Source organism: Camelus bactrianus, chromosome 21 (genome assembly GCF_048773025.1).
Source record: "Camelus bactrianus isolate YW-2024 breed Bactrian camel chromosome 21, ASM4877302v1, whole genome shotgun sequence".
Classification (NCBI taxonomy): Eukaryota; Metazoa; Chordata; class Mammalia; order Artiodactyla; family Camelidae; genus Camelus; species Camelus bactrianus.
This window is the reverse complement of record NC_133559.1, coordinates 11,919,903-11,940,030: the sequence shown is the minus strand read 5'-3', so window position 1 is coordinate 11,940,030 and position 20,128 is coordinate 11,919,903. Positions and strand designations below refer to the sequence as shown.

Genomic DNA, 20,128 nt, shown 5'->3' with positions numbered 1-20,128 from the left:
ATAAAGCAATCCTTGCTTGATTTTCAAGCATTTGGCTTCTGTTTCAACATATAGAGATTATTTCTCAGCAATGTAAGGTCACTCAAAAGCCATCATTTTATTCACGGTTTAAAATCTTTAGTGTAACAGCGGTGCTCTCTATTGACCCAGAATCATCCACTTCTCCTTGATATAACAATGGGAGGGGAGGGAGGGTGTGGGAGGAAGACAAAGCAGGAGGGACAGCTAGCAGAGGTCATTTGGGGATACAGAGCAAGGAAGAGTGGGTTTGTTTTCAGAGGCATATCCACCAAGCATGCTCAGCTGGAGGGGGAAAGGGAAGGAGATGAGCACCCTTGCAGGTGCACTGCGGGGGTGGCAACAGCGGCAGACAAAGACAGTGAATCAAGGTGAGGACAAGGTCAGGGGAAGGAAAGTAGGAGGGGGCTTCAGTCTGGAAATTCTCAGCCAGTGTTAGCTTCCTGTGCACCCATATAACCCACGCATTGCTCTGTCACCCTCCCTGAGGCCAGCTTGGGCTTACATTCATATTCCTCCCAAGAAAAAAACAGAAGTAGAGGTTAAGTGACCCCACTTGAGGTTTTATTTTTATTGTTTTCATCATTATTAAACATGCTAAAATCACATAGAGTGGCTATTCCACTTCTGCTCTGACTCCACAGTGGGGCAACTGGGAACTACAAGGGTCATTTGGTTTGTGTGGCCCCTGGGGGTGGCTGGACATGAGGGGTTAGAGGTAGCAGGTTAGCAAAGCCCCAAGAATCCTTCACATGGTACATCTTTACCGGCAGTAACTTGTGTCTTTAGTGATCTCCTCCTCCTTCATTTTTCTTTCCTCCCCAAATCTACCAGTGTTCCCATTTCCCTGCCTGTGGCCCCTTGAACCTCTTTTGCTTCTGCCCCTTATGGTTCTAGACTAGATAATGAAGGAAACTTTTCCTGATCTCTACCAGTCCCAGTATCCCTTCCTTGGAACTAATCTACTCAGCATGCACTAACGTGGAAGCAGCTTGATTTAGGTCTGCCTAGGGGGAAAGGGGGCTCCAGTCCCCACTGTGGCTTAGCTCATAGGAGGGAAGTTGACGTGCTGGTGAGAAGGATGCAAAGGGGAAAAACTGCTACCTGAAGTGTGAATGTTGTAGCCAGCAGAACAGTGTATATACCCCACCCTTAGGCAGGCACCCTACTCTGAAGGCTTTCCTCTCCCTCCCATATTGTCAGGGTTCCCTCTCTCAGCCTCAAAGCTTCTTGGTTCTTCAGACTCCTAGGATAGGCATAGGTACTGATCAACGAGCCATAGCCAAGGAGAAACTGGTCCACCATTAGGCAAGCGGCTGCCTTTCTAATTCATCTTCCCCTTGTTCCTTGTGCTTCTACAGCTGTCATGGCTTGAGGGGGCCAGAGAAAATAATATATAAGGGTTGAACTTGCCTCAATGAGAGGCTAACAGGACGAAAAGACAGAGATACATGGGAGTCAGAGCTAGGGAGAAGGGGAGAGAAGGGAGCAGGGTGAAGGGCAAGGCTGGTTATTCAGGAGCTGGGATCCTTCTTCCTTTTCTGGAATCGCCGGAACTTGCCCTGAATGGCAAGGGCAGCCTTCTCTGTTTCTGGTGCCGTCAGATCAATGTCAATCTCCTCCTCCTCCTCAGCCTTCTTGGCATTGCCAGCTTTCCCTACAGAGAGTTGAGAGATTCATTAATGAGTAAGCCTGTATTGCCCCAGTCCCAAATACAGTGGTTAAAGTCCACTTTCTGCTGGACTCTGTGAAGTGCCCCCTTCTTTGCTGAGAACAAGAATGCCTGATAAGCCTCCTAGAAGTCTGAGTCAGGGTATGTAGACTGAGAATTAGCTATAGTAGTTACTTAGAAGATTTGCTACTCTAGAACCAAAATGACAAATATCTTCTATCACCACTTATTCCTAAATCCTATAGTTTAGAGTCCCAGACCACACGCTCTTTTCTTAGCTTTCCCTCAATTTCTGATTGAGACAGAGGCCGGGATTATTTGATGAGTTTCTTCCTACTACTGCCTGTTTCCAGAGCCAGTTTCTAAAATCAAAGAGTAAATGTTGGTAGGTTTACCTCTTAGGAAAAAGTGGAATGAAGCCTATGGATAGAGTTGTCCTAACCCAGTGCTTTGTTTCACTTCTCCACATTCTTATTCCTGTTACTGATTTTAGGAGACTCCAGACTTACAGCCCTACTTGTCTTCATGTCCCTGTATTTACTCGCTCTACAAACTGCCTAGCCCAACCCCACTCACCTTTTTCTTCTGGGCCAGGTGCCTGGTTGGTTGCTGGGGATGTTTTGGTGTTAAGCTGAAAAACAAAACTCAGAATATTAGATATTCATGGAAGTAGGAAGGTGCTATCCCCTTAGATTCACCCTCCTATTACCAGGTACATCCCTTAGTCTTTTGAAGAAGTGGGACTTGAGATCAGAGAAAGGGAGAAAAGTCATCAAAATTTATTCAACAAGTATTTATTGGTGATAAGGGAATTGTAGATGACAAAACAGACAAAAACCCTGCCCTCATGAAGTTTACCTTCTAGTATATAGATAAACAAATGAGTAAACAAAATTATTATGTTAAGTGGGGAAGGTAGGTAGTGAGTGCTGGGGTGGGAATGGAGAAACAGAGTTTGCCAGAGTAGTCAGGAAAAGTCCCTCTGAAAAGTGGTATTTGAGCCAAGAGCTGAAGGAGATAAGGGAGTAAGGGCTGTGGATGTCCAGGCAAGAGCTTTCAAGGGCCCTAGGGTGGAAGTGTGACTAGCCTATTTGAGGAATAGCAAGAGACCAATGTCACTGGAGTAGAGAGACGGAGGAAGGAGGAACCATGGATGGAGATGAGATCAGAGATATCTGGGAGTGGGGGAAGACTATGTAGGACCTTGGGAGTGTTTTTCAGGAGTTTGACTTTCATCATGAGGAAGATGGGAAGCCATTAAAGACGTTCAGTTTGCACATAAGGAGCATTAGGGAGGAAGCAGAAAAACCTGTTAGGAGATTATTGCAGAAGACTAGGCGAGAGATAATGGTTGCTTGGATCAACATGATGGCTGTGGAGGTGGTGAAAAGTGGTTCGATTCTGGGTATACAACTGTCCCTCAGTATCCAGGGCTCCCGAGGATACCAATAGCCATGGATGCTCAAGTCCTTTATATAAAATGGCCTAGTATTTGCATATAACCTATGCATATACTTTAAGTCATCTCTAGATTACTCGTAATACTAATACAATGTAAAGGCTATGTTAATAGTTGTAAATACAATGTAAATGCTATGGAAATAGTTGCTGGTTGCAGCAAATTCAAGTTTTGCTTTTGGGAAATTTTTGGAAATTTTTAAAAACTTTTTCAGTCCTTGGTTGAATCCACAGACATGGAACCCTCAGACAACACAGGGCTGACTGTATTTTCAAGCTGTGACTAATATGATTGGTTGATTGGGTGAGTGGCATTGTGTGACAGGAGTCAAGGATGACTCCAAGGTTTCTGGGCTAAGGAACTGAAAAAAAAAAAAATGGAATTACCATTTCCTGAAATGAGGAAGACAGCAGGAGGAGGAGCAGGTATTAGGGAAAGGATCAGGAGCTTGCTTTTGGACAAGTTTTAGATGCCTACCTAACTATCCAACAGGAGATGCTTTCATAAGCGGTTGGATATTCAATATGAGTTAAAGAGAAAATTTGGGGCCAAACTAAGATGGCTTCATTGATCACATGTGATTTTCAAAGGTTAGATTGGTCACATTTTTACTGCCTTTTCAAGTCTTATGATTTATTTGTGTATTCCTAGAATCTTGGAAAGTACTGGAGATGGCAGACTATCTAATTTTTAAAACTATCTAACATTTTAAAAAGTAGGTTATAAATTGATATGGACAAATTTTTGTAAAAAATATTGATTGCTTATCTATGTATGTGTACTTTTTTGGATTTAGCAAAGGATTTTATTTTATTTTTTGTGTATATATAAATTTTATTTAAAAACTGAAAGAACATGCACAAAAGTGTTCCTAAAACCCAGCGGAATTCATGAAATTCCCGCTAGTCCGCCTTTGACCAAAAAAAAAAAAAAAAAAAAAAAGAATTCCATCAGTCAGTCAATAAAGACTGACCACTCATTACTCTTTCCTTCTCCATGATCTTCCTGTAGTCTTTTTTTGTTTTTTTGTTTTTTCAAATGATTAATATAATAGTCCAGTAGTTAGCTAGGTGACACTTTCCACTCTGGTACACCGTCATCACAAGAGGTTTGTCCACACTGCAAAGGCTTGGCATGGATGGGGTGTTTAGTAATAGGATAATAGTCAATAGTCCAGACAAGAGGGTCATATGTTAAGAGGCAACTTCTATAGTTCCATGATCTCTAACTTCAAATCCTACTTTCTCTATTGCCAGCAAATCCCTGAATGTGATCTTTGCTTTAACCATTATCCCTCTCTCTCTCTCTCAGCCTGTACCCTTAATCTGCTATTTCTTTTCTCTCATCCCAGCCCCTGCCCTTTGGAGGAAAATCTGGACCCCATTTCTAACTATCTCCCCCTGGGTAGCTGTCTCTTCCTCTGCTTTCCTTCTTGTATCAGCCAACCCTCAGAATCCTCTATGCAGGAATCTGTGTCAGGACTGAACCACACAGGCCACCCCTTTCCTTCTGTCCTGCCAGCTGTCCGCTTCCTGAGTGTCTCCTGAGATTACTGACCCTGGAATGGAGCCATGGCTCAGCTGTGGTCTGACCACCCAGGGGTTCCCAGTTCCATTTCGTTTAAATTTATGAGATGTCGCTGGGGAGACCAGAAAAGGGTGCTGAAAAGGAAAAAAAGAAACCCTATTACTCACAGTGCCCTTGGATATCACTCTCACACTTTCTGCTAAAAAGTAATTCACTAGGGCTTCGACCTGCCCCTCTTCCCTCCACCCTCTCCAGCCAGTTCTTAAAATAGCTGCTCTGGCCACTCTGGATTTCTGGATTTAGTTGTGAATGATTTGCAGGGGTTGGGTGGGGGCAGTTAGATAACATATCAGTCAGCACCTATCCTCTATATAGTACTCAGCCCTTTACTGGCCTCTGGTCTCTGCCCCAACTTTCCTGTGTTTTTTTCAGAAACTCAACAGTTTTAGATGAATCAAGGTCCTCTGGTGCATCCATCTGACAGCCATCAGACTTATACCACACTTCAGGTAAACCAAGAAGGCATGGAGGTCTACTCCAGGTGAACCAGAAACCACATGCTTTATAAGAGTGTCTCTTACTTAAACTCATACCTCCAGAGGATCAATGCTAACTCACAGGAGCTGTGGTAGGTGAGTGTTTCTCAGCCACTCTCAGCCTCTCACTCTAGCCAGGTATGGATTACAGACTCTCAGTGCTCTTCTACTTCTTTCAATACTGAGCTCTTCTGACCAGAAATAATAGCAGTGAAATGGTTTAGCAAATCTTTTCTTTTCCTTGTGGGACCCAGCTAAGGAAACTGGAAGAAATCAAGGACTTTAGAATGACCCCTCATCACATCTTATTAATAATCACATATATAATACTTTCTATGTGCCAGTCACTTTTCTAAGCACTTTAGAAACATTAATACATTATATTCTTACAACATCCCTGTAAAATAGGTATTGTTACTATTCTCACTTTACAAATGAAATACTAAAGTCCAGAAGAGGTTAATTAACTTGCCTAAGGTTATACAGCTAAGGAGTAGCAAAGCCAGGATTTGAACCAAGATAGTCTGACTCCAGAGTCCACCCTCTTGAGCATTATGCTATGCTATATTCCAATCTCCAGCCAAAAGCATAGGCATGTGTGTGCATGTGGTATATACACTTGAGAGAGATGTCCAATGTGAGACTGATTTAACTAGACGAGGTCTCCCGCATAGCAGAGCAATCCTCAAGTAAGAAGGAAAGTCCTAGGGATCATGATTTCCTTCCAGTCCCATCGGTGGGCAGCTGTATTCAAGGACTAGTCTCTCAAGCTGCAGTCCCCAACACTTTCTTCATATACACTCTACAGGAAACATGAGGAACAGGGTCCTGTCCTTCCATTATGTGGAAAGACTACATGTTATTTGAGAACCTGATCCCAGACTATGCCTACTGACTCAGATTCCTGCTCTGGTAGATGAGCTAACCACTGATTCTGGCTTTTGTCTTTTGACCCATTTGCTCAGTGGGTCCCCTGACACATACCAGGCAGACCCCTGGGGGAGAGCCACAGCTTGTGTGTGTTCTTCACTCCCAGGGCTGGATGCTAACCCTTCAGATTCTGAGAATTCCATGTGCAGGATCATCCCACTACTTTCCACTTCAAATGACTCCCTTGCTTACATTGAAGTCTGTTATTCCAAGTTTCTAGTCAGTTGAAGCTTGGTTGAGTTCAGCCTCACCGCCCACACAGGACTAAATGTTTCTCACTTCTCATCACACACCAAACACTAATTAGCAACTGTGAGGCCCATCAACTCTTGCCTTTCCCCAGAGGGCCCTAGTTTCTTTCCCTGCTTACCTTCCTGTATCCCTTTTCTCCTCACCTCTGGGCCTGACGTGCTCTAATGTTCCATTCCATCATCTTGGCAGTAGCTGCCAATTCCCCATGAGTATACTTTTATTTCCTCTGCAGTGCAAAGTTGTGGACTCTCCCTTCCTATGAGGAAGGAGGAAAAGGAGATGCTGGCTTAGAGATGTCTTCAGGCTTTGAGACTGCAGAGAGGGATATAATTCAGCAGCATCCTTCCTTTCCCTACCCGATACCCCCTTCCAGGGCATTTATCAGCATTCAGATGATGTCCTTCCATCTGAGCTTTAGATCCCATTCCCCTTTTCTCCTTCTCAGGAATCTTTACAACCAATTCTCTTCACTTTTTTATATATAACTTTTCCCTTTCTTTAAAAGACACACACAAAAAGCCTCCCTCAAGCTGAATTCCCTCTCCAATCATCATTAGAGTAAAAAGAAATGGGTCTAGGATCCCAATGTTCGAAGTTTAGGGTGGCCTTTTCAACAAATAGTGCTGGAATGATTGGACAGCCATATGCAAAAGACAAAAAACCTCAATCTATACCTTGCACCCTATACAAAAGTTAACTTGAAATGGATGTAAAACCTAAAGCTATAAAACTTCTAGAAGAAAATATAGGGGGAAAAAAATCTTTGCAACCTTGGGGTGGCAAAGATTTCTTAGATACATCAAAAGTGCAATCCACAAAAGAAAAAAATTATAAATTTGACCTCATCAAAATTTAAAACTGCTCTTTGAAAGACACTCCTAAGAGAATGAAAAAACAAACTACAGACTGAAGGAAAATATTTGCAAATCACACATCCGATAAGGACTTGTATTCAGAATATTTAAAGAATTTTCAAATCCCAATAATACAAATGCAGTTTGTAAAAAGATATTTGTACACTTCACCAAAGACGATAATGTGGATGGCAAATAAGCACATGAAAGTACATATAATGTCATTAGCCATTTGGGAAATTCAAATTAAAACCACAATTGGATATCATTACACAACTATTAAAAAAAATTTTTTTTAATGACAATACCATGTGCTGCCAAAGATACAGAGGGCCTGGAACTCTCAGACATTGCTGGTGGGAATGCAAAATGATATAGTTATTTTGGCAGTTTCTTTCTTTTTTATTTATTTATTCATTTTTAACTTTTTTTATTGAGTTATAGTTATTTTACAATGTTGTGTCAAATTATTTTGGCAGTTTCTTAAGTGTACCTTTATCATACAACCCAGCAATTCTACTCCTACACATTCACCCAGGTGAAATTAAAACTTATGTCTACACGTAAACTTGCAAGAGAGTGTTTATGACAGCTTTACCTGTAATCATCCAAAACTGGAAACAACTGAAATGTCCCTCAGCTAAGGAATGCATAAACAAATTGTGATACAGCCACACAATGTATTATCACTCAGCAGTTAAAAGAAATGAACTACTAACACGTGCAACAACATGGATGAACTTCAAATGCATTATGGTGAGTGAAAGAAGCCAGACCCAAAAGGCCACATATATATTGTATGATTCCAGTTAGATGACATTTCTAGTAAAGGCAAAACTTCAGGGACAGCAGACAGATCAGTATCTGCTAGGGGCTGAGATCATGAGAGGGGTGACTACTAAAGGGAATGGGAGAATTTTGGGATGATAGAACCACTCTGTATCTTTAGTGGTTACATGTCTGTATATATTTGTGAAAATTCCCAGAACTGATAAGGGTACATTTTACTGCATGTAAATTATACTTTATTTTTTTTAATTGATGTGTAATTGATTCACAATGTTGTGTTAGTTTCAGGTATACAGCATAGTGATTCAGTTTTATATATATATTTCCATTGTAGGTTATTACAAGATATTGAGTGAAGTTCTCAATGCTATACAGTAGGTCCTCATTGTTTATCTATTTTATACATAGTAGTACATATCTGTTAATCCCAAACTCCTAATTTATCCCTCCCCCACTTTCCCCTTTGGTAACCATAAGTTTGTTTTCTATGTCTGTGAGTCTGTTTTTATTTTGCAAACAAGTTCACTTGTATCATTTTTTTAGATTCCACATGTAAGTGATATCATATGATACTTGTCTTTCTCTATCTGACTTACTTCACTTAATATGATCTCTAGGTTCATTCATGTTGCTGCAAATGGCATTATTTCATTTTTTACAGCTGAGTAGTATTCCATAGTGTATATATCACATCTTTATTCACTCATCTGTTGATGGACACTTAGGTTGCTTCTATATCTTAGCTATTGTAAATAGTGCTGCTATGAACATTGTGGTGCATGTATCTTTTCAAATTAGAGTTTTCATCTTTTCCAGGTTTATGCCCAGGAGTGGAATTGCTGGATAATATAGTAACTCTATCTTTAGTTTTTTAAGGAAACTCCATACTATTCTCCATAGTAATTATACCTTAATTTTTTTAAATGGGAAGAAAGGGTGAACGAGAGGTTGAGAAGCTATCAAGGACTGAGAAGGAGTAATTAGAAAGGTAGAGTAGAAAAATGACTGGGGTCAGGGTCAGGGGCAAGGGCCTTTCTTATCTCCCTTCTTTTCATAGCTACACTTCTCAGAACACTTACTGTCTCCATTTGCTCACCTCCCCCACACCCTCCAACCCACTTCAGTCTGGCTTCTACTGCTACTCCACTGAAATGACTCTTTAGAAAACCAGTGCTGTCTGCAATACTAAATCAAATGCAAAAGTTTCAGGTTCATTTGGCCTGACTGACCTCTTAAAACATTTAACATTCTTAATCACTTCACCTTTCTTGACACATATTCTTTCCTTGGCTCCTGGGATATCACAGTTTTTCCTGATTTTTCTCCTATCTTTCTGGACATTTCTTCCCAACATTTAAGTGTTGGGAGCTCTCAAAGTTTAGGGCTAGGATCTCTTCTGTTCTCTTTCCTAAATGATCTTATCTGTACCTATGACTTCAGTTATCATTTGTACCAGCACCATCCAATAGAACAGGGGCCAGCAAACTACTGCTCACTGCCAAATCTAGTCTGCAGCCTGTTTTTGTAAATAAAGTTTTACTGGAACACAGCCATCCCCATTGTTTGCATGTTATCTGTGGCTGCTTTGGCATGACAACAGCAGAGTTTAGTAACTGCAACAGAGACCACATGGCCCACAAAGCCAAAAATATTTGCTCTCTGGCCCATTACAGAAAAAGTTTGCAGACCCCTGCAATAGAACTTTCTGCAATGATAGAAATGTTTTATATCTGTGCCGTCCAATATATGGTGCTCACCTAGGCACATGGGGCTATTGAGTACTTTGAAATGTGGCTAGTGTAACTGAGGAATAAAATTTATACATTTATTGAATTTTAGTTTAGTAAATTAATAACTAATTATTAATTAATAAGTTAAATAGCTACATGTGGTTAATAGTACCATACTGAATAGCACAGAATGCCACTGAAGACTCAAATGTATAGTCTTCCTTTGGCATCTGAGGGGGATTGGTTTTTGGATCCCCAAGGATACCAAAATCCACAGATGCTCAAGTTCCTTATTTAAAATTGCATAGTAAGAGGTGGCTGGTAGGGGGTGGTGTTGGGGAGGGTATAGCTCTAGTGGTAGAGTGCATGCCTAGTATGCAGGAGGTCCTGGGTTCAACCCCAGTGCCTCTGTTAAATAAACCTAATTACCTCCCCCTATAAAAAAAGGAATAAAATTTTTTTTTAAATGGTACAGTACAATTGGCTGTCTAGTACTCATGAGTTCTGCATTCTCAGATTCAGCAATTTGATTCGCTGTTGGTAGAACTCTTGGATACCAAGGACAGACTGCATATCTCTACCCCAGGCTGCTCCTCTGAGCTTTAAAACATATCCACTTGGATGTTTTATGGACACTCTAAACCCTATGTGTCTCAAAATGAATTCATAATCCTGCCTACTCAACCTAGTCCCCTGCAAGTATTCCCTATCTCATCCAGTTGTACAAGCCAGAAACCTAGAAACTGTGCTTGACATCTTTCTTTCTTTCACATTGCATATCCAATTTAATATTCAGTCCTGTTAACTTTATCTCCCAAACACCTCTTAAGTCGTTCACTTCTCTCCACTGCTACCACCCTAACAATTGTTTCTTATGTGGACCACTATAACAGCCCAATGGTTAATGATGTTCTTAAGTTAAAGAAGAAAATTCTTAACATGGTCTAAAAGTCCCTGTATTATGCAGCCTCTGATTACCTCAATAACCTCATCTCTGGAAGCTACCACGTTCCTTCCCACCTCAGGACCTTGGCTCATGGTTCTTTTACCCCTGCTCCCCTTCTACCTAATTAGTTTCTACTTATCATTCAAAGCTCTCCTCGAGGGTTCCTTCTTCTGGGGAGCTCTACTTTGCTCCCCAGACTGGGCTAGGACCCTCATTATAAGTTTTCATAGCACCCAGTATTTCTCTGTGGTAGTACTTGTTTCTAATGTGATTAAAGAATAATTTAGTGGTTAGATAGTGAATGTTGGTCTCCTCCATTTCTGTGCAAGTTCCTTTGAGGGTAGGGTCTATCTTACTCACTACTGGTTCCCAGGGCCTAGCACAATGCCCTTACACATGCTGTACACGCAGGAGTTGGTGAATGAATGACGGGAGCTCCCACTCTGCTTTATTTCCCACCTCACCTAGATTTCTGAAGTCAGATTTGTTTTCAGATAGCTGAGGGACTCCTTTCTGCAGCTGGTTCAAAGACTGTGAAGCCTGGTCATTGTTTTTCCTCGCTTCAGCATGGGTGCTTGAAAGAGAGCCAAGGATGAAGGGGAAGGACTTCTCTAGGAGTATATTGCATATTACCTATATTATAGTTAGTGTGCATTTGTCTTACCTCCCCTTCCCCACCGTCACCACCCCACCAGGGTCCATTTCCTTGAAAGCACAGTCCATATTTCCCATTCATTTGGGTATCATTTGTAGTAACTGCACATAGTGGGTACTCAACAGATATTTATGTGAACTAAAATTTTCTCAAGCCTCAAATTCCTGGGAGAAGCAATATGGCACATTAGATAAAGTTAGACAAATCTGGATTCATACCCTGGATCTTCGTTGACTATCTGTTCCAGTCCCAGCTCTGCCATTCCTAGCTGTGTGACATTGGGTAAATCACTTAGACTTGCTGCACTGAGACCTCTCAGCTGCAGAAGAGAGATAATATCTATCTTGAGGAGTGAAAAGAACTAGAAAAAAAGTATGTAAAATGCCTAGTATATATTAGAATAAATAGTTATTATACTGAAGTAATGTAACTCTGGGTTGAATATAAGAAGAGGTCAAGTTACTGGGATGCTGCATGGCTAAAGTCCTGGAATCAAAGTGTAGAGTACTTGCCACAGAGTACATCTTCACTAAGTGGAAACGAAGGAGGAAGAGAATACCTGAGATTGTTCTAAGGGCCTTTGAGGCTTATTCTGTTACCAAAAGAACTTTATAACTGATCTTTTACTCTAAACCAACCTTGGAAACCACAATCTCCCTGTTGTCCCAATGCTTGTTCCCCAAAATGCTTACAATGGCTCTAAACTTCTGGTGAAGGGCCCAAACATTGTCTGCTTGGACAGAAATTGTATTCTATTCTGTACAGCAACTGCTCCAGCAGAGCCCTGGAGCCTCCTGGAACCACTCCCGAGTTAGCAGTGTATAGGAGGGGACCTCCAGTCCAGCACCTCCATAAATGTTCATGTTTCATTTTAAAGAATGCTTGGACACAGAACCACCTTTTTTATTTTTGAGTTGTATACCACAGGGAGATTAGTGTTCAGGAGCAAATAAACCATACCTTAACCTCCATGATCAAGTTCTTTCATCCACCTTCGTATCGTAAAAATGATTGTGTAACTCTATCCTTTGCCTCAAAAGAATAATTAGCATCGTCTTGGCAAAGCCCCTAAAAACAGTCAAGTCGTAGCTACTTAGACACTGTTTCCCTGCTGCCACTGTTGGGGAATAGGTACCCTATAACTCTAGGCCCTGCCCCCTTTTTGGGCTGTGTTTCTTCCTTTCTTTGTCTCTTTCATCTTTAATAGTGTTGCCACAGCAACCATTGTCACCAGAAGAGGCAAGATAATGTCACCCACTCTGCGCCAAGCAGTAAGTTAGAACTAACCCTGGGAAAGATAAACTACCCAGATTTCCCCATATTCCTCATCCCACTGGGCTCTTTAAAGCGGTATTACACATTGTTAGCCTCAGTAAAGGACAGGAACAAAGGAACACCTCATCATACCTGGACCACACATACCCTGCTTCTTCTGCATGATATAGCTTGGATGCTGTGCAAATGAAAACAAAATGTGTTCACATTATTGCCCTGTTCGACTCACTTAGTTCAGATGAATAGGCACAAGCAGTCACAATCCTGTCCTATAATCCAAGGAAGAAAAATCTAAAACTCCTAAATATAAGCCCAAAAGACCCCTTTCTTGCCTTTGTATTGACATAAAGCCTAGGTTTTGTAGGCTCCCTGCTTGCTTTAGATGTGCAGAAAGTGAAGGAAGACAGTTAGCACATCTGCTTTCAAGTAGTGACAAAGAGGCTTCAGACCTCCCCAGGGACGATTCCAGCCCTGCTGACATTTTCTCCCCCAATGTTAAATGAAGTTCATTGCTAAAGGTCCTTAGAGAGGCCTTTGGGATCCCCTGGTGCCCCTGAAAGACCCTTTACTGCTGTTTTTGGAGCACTGTTGGAACTGTTTCAATTCTTTCAGCGCAGCAACCAGCTGCAGTCCTCAAACAGCTTCAGAAAGACTTGCTCAAGGTCACCCTCAAGATAGTAACAGAAAAAAAAACTAGGAATCCCTACTCTGGGTTCTACATACACACATTCTTCTCCTAATATATGGAATATAACCCAAATACCTTATAACTCTGGTGTCTCCTAAGACAGGGATAGAACCTAAGCAGTCCGAGCTCCTAAGCCCCCTGATCTCTCTTCCCCCGCCTCAGCCACCCTATCCATGTTTCCTGGAATAGCAGTAACCCCTACTGGAGTCCGAGGCAGAATTCTTTGGCTATGCCAGCTCATGGTATGCAATGAGTCAACAGCCCTGGCCCATTCCCCCCAGCATGGGCTGCCACAGTTTAATGAGTGGTTGTTTGTGGTGCTCTGAACACAGCTTGGAACTGCGCCTTCACCCCATACTGAGGGTAGCAGGTAGGGGGGAGAGAGTAGTGAAAAAGCATCATTTATTACTATAATCTTCATTGTGCATCCCACTCATGGCGTTAATGTCCCAAAATAAACGTATTAATCCCACCACAGCCTACAAAGCAAACACTCGGCTGGAGGGCTTTGTGTGGGAGGGAAGCAGCATTAAGGACAACAGAACGTAAATAGTACCTCTTTTCCCTGGCTGGGGGGTTGGGAACCCTAGGTGGGCCTGCTTTCTGGAGTCAGCCTGGAATGAAGCAATAATCAGGCTTCAGGGAGAAGGGTGTGACAAGGTCTAGGTACCTGCAGGGGTGCAGATCTCTTAGAAAAGTGCTTTTGGATCTGCTTTCGACTTGGCTTACTCTTGCAGGTAAAATAATTCTGGGGCAAGCTAAGTTATTTTGAGCAGCAGGTCTGGAGTATGGATTTAGAAAATCATGTACCACAAAGGATCCATCAGTTACTTTGCTAGTCTAATATGTTCTTCTTTTCCGCCTTCTAGATTTCTTCTCCCAAAGCCTTTGTATTCTCTTTGGACATCAAGTGGCCAATTGAAGGAGGTCTAAATGTACAGCGCCTGCTTGATCATCAGGTACACCAGTTTTACTTAGATATGTGATTTCGAGGACTGGGTCCTCCAAATCAAATACTTGAGACTTAAGAGAATTGCTCTCATTTCTTTCTTTTTGGAAAGAAATCCTCTCCTTCTGGTCCTTCATGCTCTACAGTTATGCAAATCAGTGATGGACACCAGAAACTAAGAACTCAGGAAAAGAGGCCTCCAGGCTTCCCCTTTCCTTCGGTCCTATTAACTTACCTACTCCACTTTCAGCACATTCACTGCGCCCATTTTTAAGGTGACTAGGCATCCTGCATAAGGAAGGATGGTGCTTTCCCTGCCTAGTATTCTGCCAAAATGTACCCTAGTGATAAATATCATCCTATGTTTGTCTCTCCACTCTTTCTCCTTCCTCTTGCTCATTTTATTTATTTGTTTGTTTGTTTGTTTATCTATTTGCTCATTTTAAATCACACTGCTGAGACTTCCTAGAGAAAGTACTTGTAATATATTCCTTCAGAGTTGCATGTAAATTAAATTATCCTGTATTCACTGGAGTCACATGTTAAAAGAGTCTTATGGACAGATATTTGGGGAAAATGAGGCAGCAGTTCTGTGCCCGAGTGTTGGTTCTAACACGGTGTAAATTTAGATAAGGTTTAAGCCTCAGTTTCTTCATCTGTAAAATGAGAAGATTGCACCAGATGATCTTTAGGGCTCCTTAATAAATCTAAAATTGTATCACTAAAATGTTTTGATATATTATTTGAGATTTTATTGGTCAAAGATATTTATCTATATTTCTATCTAGAAGGATTTTTGTAAAACTAAGCTTTTTTTTTTTTTTTTTTTCCATGATAACATAGACTCATGAAAGACAATTTGGAACTATGGAAAAGTAGAAAGAAAATGGGGGGAGGCATTCATGGACCCACTACTTTGAAAAGATGATTATTGACCTGATCAGTTAAGACCCTCCACAGACAGACATGAAAGATGCATCAGGTTTGCATATTTGGACTCCAGCCACATTACTTATGGGCGCCTGCCCTTATAGAGACTCGACATTCTAAGAGGTAACTGATCACAGCTGCAGCTTAGGAAAAGAGTCATCTATATTTCCAGATCACAGAATGACAAAGTCATCCACTTTTACCAGCCATAGTCTCCTGCACAAGCAGCTAAAGCCAACAACCTGGATGGCTGACTAAGAAAGGGATGAGCAAGTTCTAGAACCAAGTTTTGGTTTCCTCTGCTTCAGAAGATAGATATTTCCAGAGGTGGGAGGCTTTCCAATATCAAGTAGCTAGCCCTTCTATTTCATATGTCCAATATAATAATAATAATAATAATAATAATAATAATAATAATAATAATTAATAATAATAATAAAAATACCAGTGAGAGAGGGAGAATCTTGGATTTCCTTTAAGTTCCTACTAGGTTTCCTAACAACTGGTTCACAGAAGACATAACAGGATGATGCCACCCTGACCAACTTCCATTGTGGAGAAGGTTGCAGATGCAGACGATATGCACAAGAAAGAGAATGTGATCCCAGAAGTGTGATATCTCATTCCTAAGAGGACAGCAAGCAGAATAATAAAGGAGGGAATACTGGTTCTAAGCCTCCATAGTGAGGTTTCTGGTTGGTCTGTCCCTTGCTCTAGCCCTTGCTAGCCAAAACACCATGGGGATAGTTACCAGTCATCCATGACCCCCATTTCAACAGAATGATTGCTGGACCAAGGGATTCCTCCAGCTGGGCTTCTTACAGTTGAGAAGTACAACAGGATCACTGAAGAACTTCAAGTGTGCTTTAAGCAGCCAGCTACACCATATGACAAGAGATTATAGGAAAGAGCCTTCAGGGACTGAATGCATCTCCCATTTCCATCCTTCACTGAAACTAGCAAAAAGTTATTAAGCTATAAAAGATAAACTGTGATTCACAGCAATCAAGTCTTGCCTGCAGCTGTGAATGCAGACAAACTGGAGATGAGTCCCTGCAGCTCCTCTGGGCATGAACACACAAACTCACAGGGAAATGCTCTGCTGCAGTACTGAGTGACAACAAAGAGCCAGGAAGGCAGTGTAGAACCAGAGACCCTCCCCAGCAACCCTTTTCAGCTGCTCTAGGTCTGGAGACCCCCTCCCCAGTTTTTGTTCTTCATTTGAAGTGGGAATCTCTTAAAAAGATCCCAAATCCTCTCATTTAATGCAGTTTCTCTGAAGCAAGAAAATAAGCAGGTGGGGGGTTGGGGGGGCATGGTGAAGCTTACGTAAGATTCAGGGTGCACAGGGCTTTCCTAGGCTAGGACTCTAGCCTGAAAGAGGAGACCCCTGGGGCTGGGCTGAGAGAAAAGAAGCAGTTTGGAGTCTCCCTAGAGTTTCAGAGCTCCAGGCAACACTTCCGCTTTTCATCATAGCTCTTATAAGAGGAAGAAAACAGGCTAGGTCTTGGTCTCTAGGGAAGTGGAGACCCTCTGGGGATCTGGTTCAGAGATAGCTAGTCTCTGTGTAAGCCCAGGTGGCTGCTTCTGGATTTTATAAATACTCATCCCCGAAGCCAGGCTCAGCTCTGTATTAGGAGGCAGCTTCGAAGGCTAAATTGCTAGTTAGAACCAGTTCACTCTGACAGCCTGGGGGGCTGGGCAGCCCTGCAGACACTGGCAGTTAGTTTCCATCCAAGGATCCTACTCTCATCGTTCTATTGAACTCCTGATTGAGGCTAGCCAAGACCAGCTGCTAAGTCAAGACTTGACTTCCCCCTCAAAAACCAAATTGTTTTCCTTGACACTGCTTTGTGACAGCTTTGTCACTCCACCAAATACTACCCTAAGTCCCAGCCCCTATCGTATATCCTACAGAGAGGTTGTGCACTTCCTCCCCAAAAGCACAGGCTGACCACATATCTTAATGTTGGCATAGCCTTCAGATCACAAACCCCCAGGGGATGGCTTGAATTGCAACTTTCAGATTTAGAAACACTAGAGGGGATGTTGAACTCTAGACTTCAGTGAAAAGAGGGCAAGGAGAACCTCTCTTCTCATTTTAAGGCTGAAAAGAAGCAAGCGGAAAGAAGATTGAACCTTTTTTTTTTCTCTCTCTCTCTCTTTTCTTTTTGAAAGGCTGCTATGGTCATAGTCACAACTAGCTGAGCTATAGGAAACCAAGTTAGTTCATCTGAAGCCCCCAGACTAGCTGAATTTTCCAGGATAAACTTAGTGGACACAGCAATCAAGACATAGTAGTTGACACTGATTGGTTCCCTGGGTAACAGCTTTTGGTAGGAGCCAGCAGAGCTCCTACTAAAGATGAAGATCTAAACTGAGACTTTGGCTCCAGGGTCCTACCCCTTCACTAACCTGATATCCTTGAGATTTCTCGTGCTAGTTTTCGGTAATACTCTAAAATAGAAAAAAATAGACAGGGAGAGAATAATAATAGCTAACATGGATTGAGTGTCTACTCTGTGCCAGGCACTGTTCTAAGTATTTTGCATTTATTATTTCATTTGATCATTAGAACAACCCATAATACCCCCATTTTGCAGATAAAACACTGAAGCAGAGAAAGATTTAGTAATTTGCCTAAGGCCACATAGCTAGTAAGTAGTAGAGCTGGGATTTGGCATATAGCTGAGAAGTTGGATTTCACACAAGATCCTGGGTACTAGGAAAGTGGTTACAGAGAGCAAGCTTGTGATGCCATTGCCCATACCGACTTCAGGATAGGTCTTTGTCTCTGGATGCCTACAAATGCAGTCAAACAATGGGAGAGGTCTTTCCTAGACTCTGCTTTGACCCCCACCAATGGAGGAAATGACAGCTAATGGACTGGATTTGGCTCAGATGACCATGGAGCCTGCGGAGACCCAAGGTGTATAACAAGCACTGCAGAGGTATATCTACTCTTGAAGGGGACAACTACCCAGGAGTTGGGCAGGACCCCACTAGAGGGCCTTCTGAATATCAGAAATAGTCCCTCCAACCGTTGCTTCTTGATTGAATGAGTTGAGGGTAGGATGCCACCTTCCTAAAAGGGACAAAGTGGCCACCCTAGGGGTCGAGTGCTGGGGTTCTTGTTGAATGCCAAAAATGGAATGTCAGAGCAGTACAGCCCTAGGACAGAAGCGAATGTTTTTTCTCCAAAGTCTGCGGAGTGAATGGAAGCCCGAGTAATGTCGGGGCAGTAAGATAGGCGCAGAGAGCAGTATCCCAATGATATATATGACTTATCACCTGAGACCTCGGCACCCCGACTCTATACCGGATTCCAGTCCCCCAAAAGCTCCACTCACAATCGGGGGACTCAAAGCCTCCCTCCTCTAATCGCACCCCAGTGCCCCAAGGTGGGAGATTTCCCAGAGGGCCAATGGGGCCCCTGGAGGATTCTCCTCGGCTCTAGGCTGCCGCGCCCTCCCTTCCTCACTGCCCAGGTACCCGGAGCCTCGGCCTCCCCGCACCGCAGCCCTAGCCCGCAGCGCTGCTCACCTCGCTCATCGCCGCGGCCGGACGGGGCGCGCGGGGCGCGGCACGTGCAGGGGAGACTAAGGGGCCTTCGGGCTGCACAGGGCGACGGCCGCGAGTTGCCGGACTCTGAGGCCGAGGCCCCGCCGATGAGGCAAGAAGAGTTAACGCGGAGAGCGGTTGCTCCCTCGCCGGCACCCTGGCAACCAGCGGTCAGCTCTCTCCAAGAGTCCCCTTCCAACCCAGTCCTGTCAGAGCCGCTCCGCGAGCCTTGGCGGGCCCCACCTTTTATAGTCAGCTCCGTACCCTCCTCCAGCCCGACCAATAGGAGCTCTTGCTGCCTCAGAGTGACAGCCCCTTGCATCCAATGGTGGCAGACTCAGAGGTCTGCTGCATTTCCAAACTAGGGTAAGACAGAGAGCGGGAAGAAGGGGGAGACTGTCGGGGGATGAGAGGACGGAAAATGAAGTAGGGGGAAGCAAAGAGAGAAGGAGAGGAAGGACTGGTACACGAAGGAGGGAAGGAGAGAAAGGGAAGGAAGGAATGTGTGAGTTTGAGAAAGCGAAGAAAAAAGAGCTGGAAGGGAATCAAGAGGGTACATGTGAAGCTGTGAATGAAAGGATAAAGCCAAGAGATGTTGCAGTTAAGATTTACAAGTGTTAGCCACTATATATAAAAATAGATTTAAGGAAAAGTTTCTTTTGTATAGCACAGGAAACTATGTTCAATATCTTGTAATAAGCTTTAATGGAAAAAAATGTGAAAACGGATATATGTATGTATATGCATGACTGCGACATTGCTCTGTACACCAGAGATTGACACATTGTAATTGACTGTACTTCAATTTAAAAAAAAAAAAGATTTAGTAATAGGATGGCAGTCTGAATAAGAGAAGTGCAGAAAGGAGGGAGGGAAGAAGAGAGAGGGAGAGAAAGACAAAGACAGAGACAGAGATAGACAGAGAGAAGCAAGGGGAAGGTATTCCGTGGCAAAGAACAGGGAAACTTTGAAGTGCCTGTTTGATTTGGAAGATCATAGATCTTAGGAGTTGAAACACATTTTAGGATTCATCAATCCTACCTCCCATATGATGCAAGAAACCCTCCTCCAACAAAATGAGGGACCGCTAGCATCCACTTGAATAGGTAATAATTTACAAAAAGTTACAAATTTAATTTACAACTGTTTGTTCATTCAGTCTTATTCTGACAACGTGCCCTCCACCGTCCTCCACTGTGGTGGTGAAACTATAAAAAAAAAAAAAAAAGAAAGAAAGAGAGAGACACACACATTTATTACGACCTTGCACCTACTGTTGCCATTAAAATAGGTATCAATATGCAAGTTCTATCTGCTAGAGTTTAGCTTTTTCCTTCCTGCAATTCCAGTAGCAACC

At 42.6% G+C, this 20,128-nt stretch overlaps 1 protein-coding gene across 1 annotated transcript; it reads right to left on the bottom strand.

The window, feature by feature from the left end:
- Positions 1–554: 554 nt before the first annotated feature.
- On the bottom strand, positions 555–19,006 carry PCP4L1 (Purkinje cell protein 4 like 1). Its single transcript, XM_010955699.3, has 3 exons — positions 18,754–19,006; positions 2,267–2,321; positions 555–1,675 (listed from the first exon to the last, which is right to left on the bottom strand). Exons 1-3 carry the CDS (start codon positions 18,760–18,762, stop codon positions 1,533–1,535), a joined length of 207 nt encoding a protein of 68 aa, XP_010954001.1. The 5' UTR covers positions 18,763–19,006; the 3' UTR covers positions 555–1,532.
- Between the last annotated feature and the right edge of the window lie 1,122 nt (positions 19,007–20,128).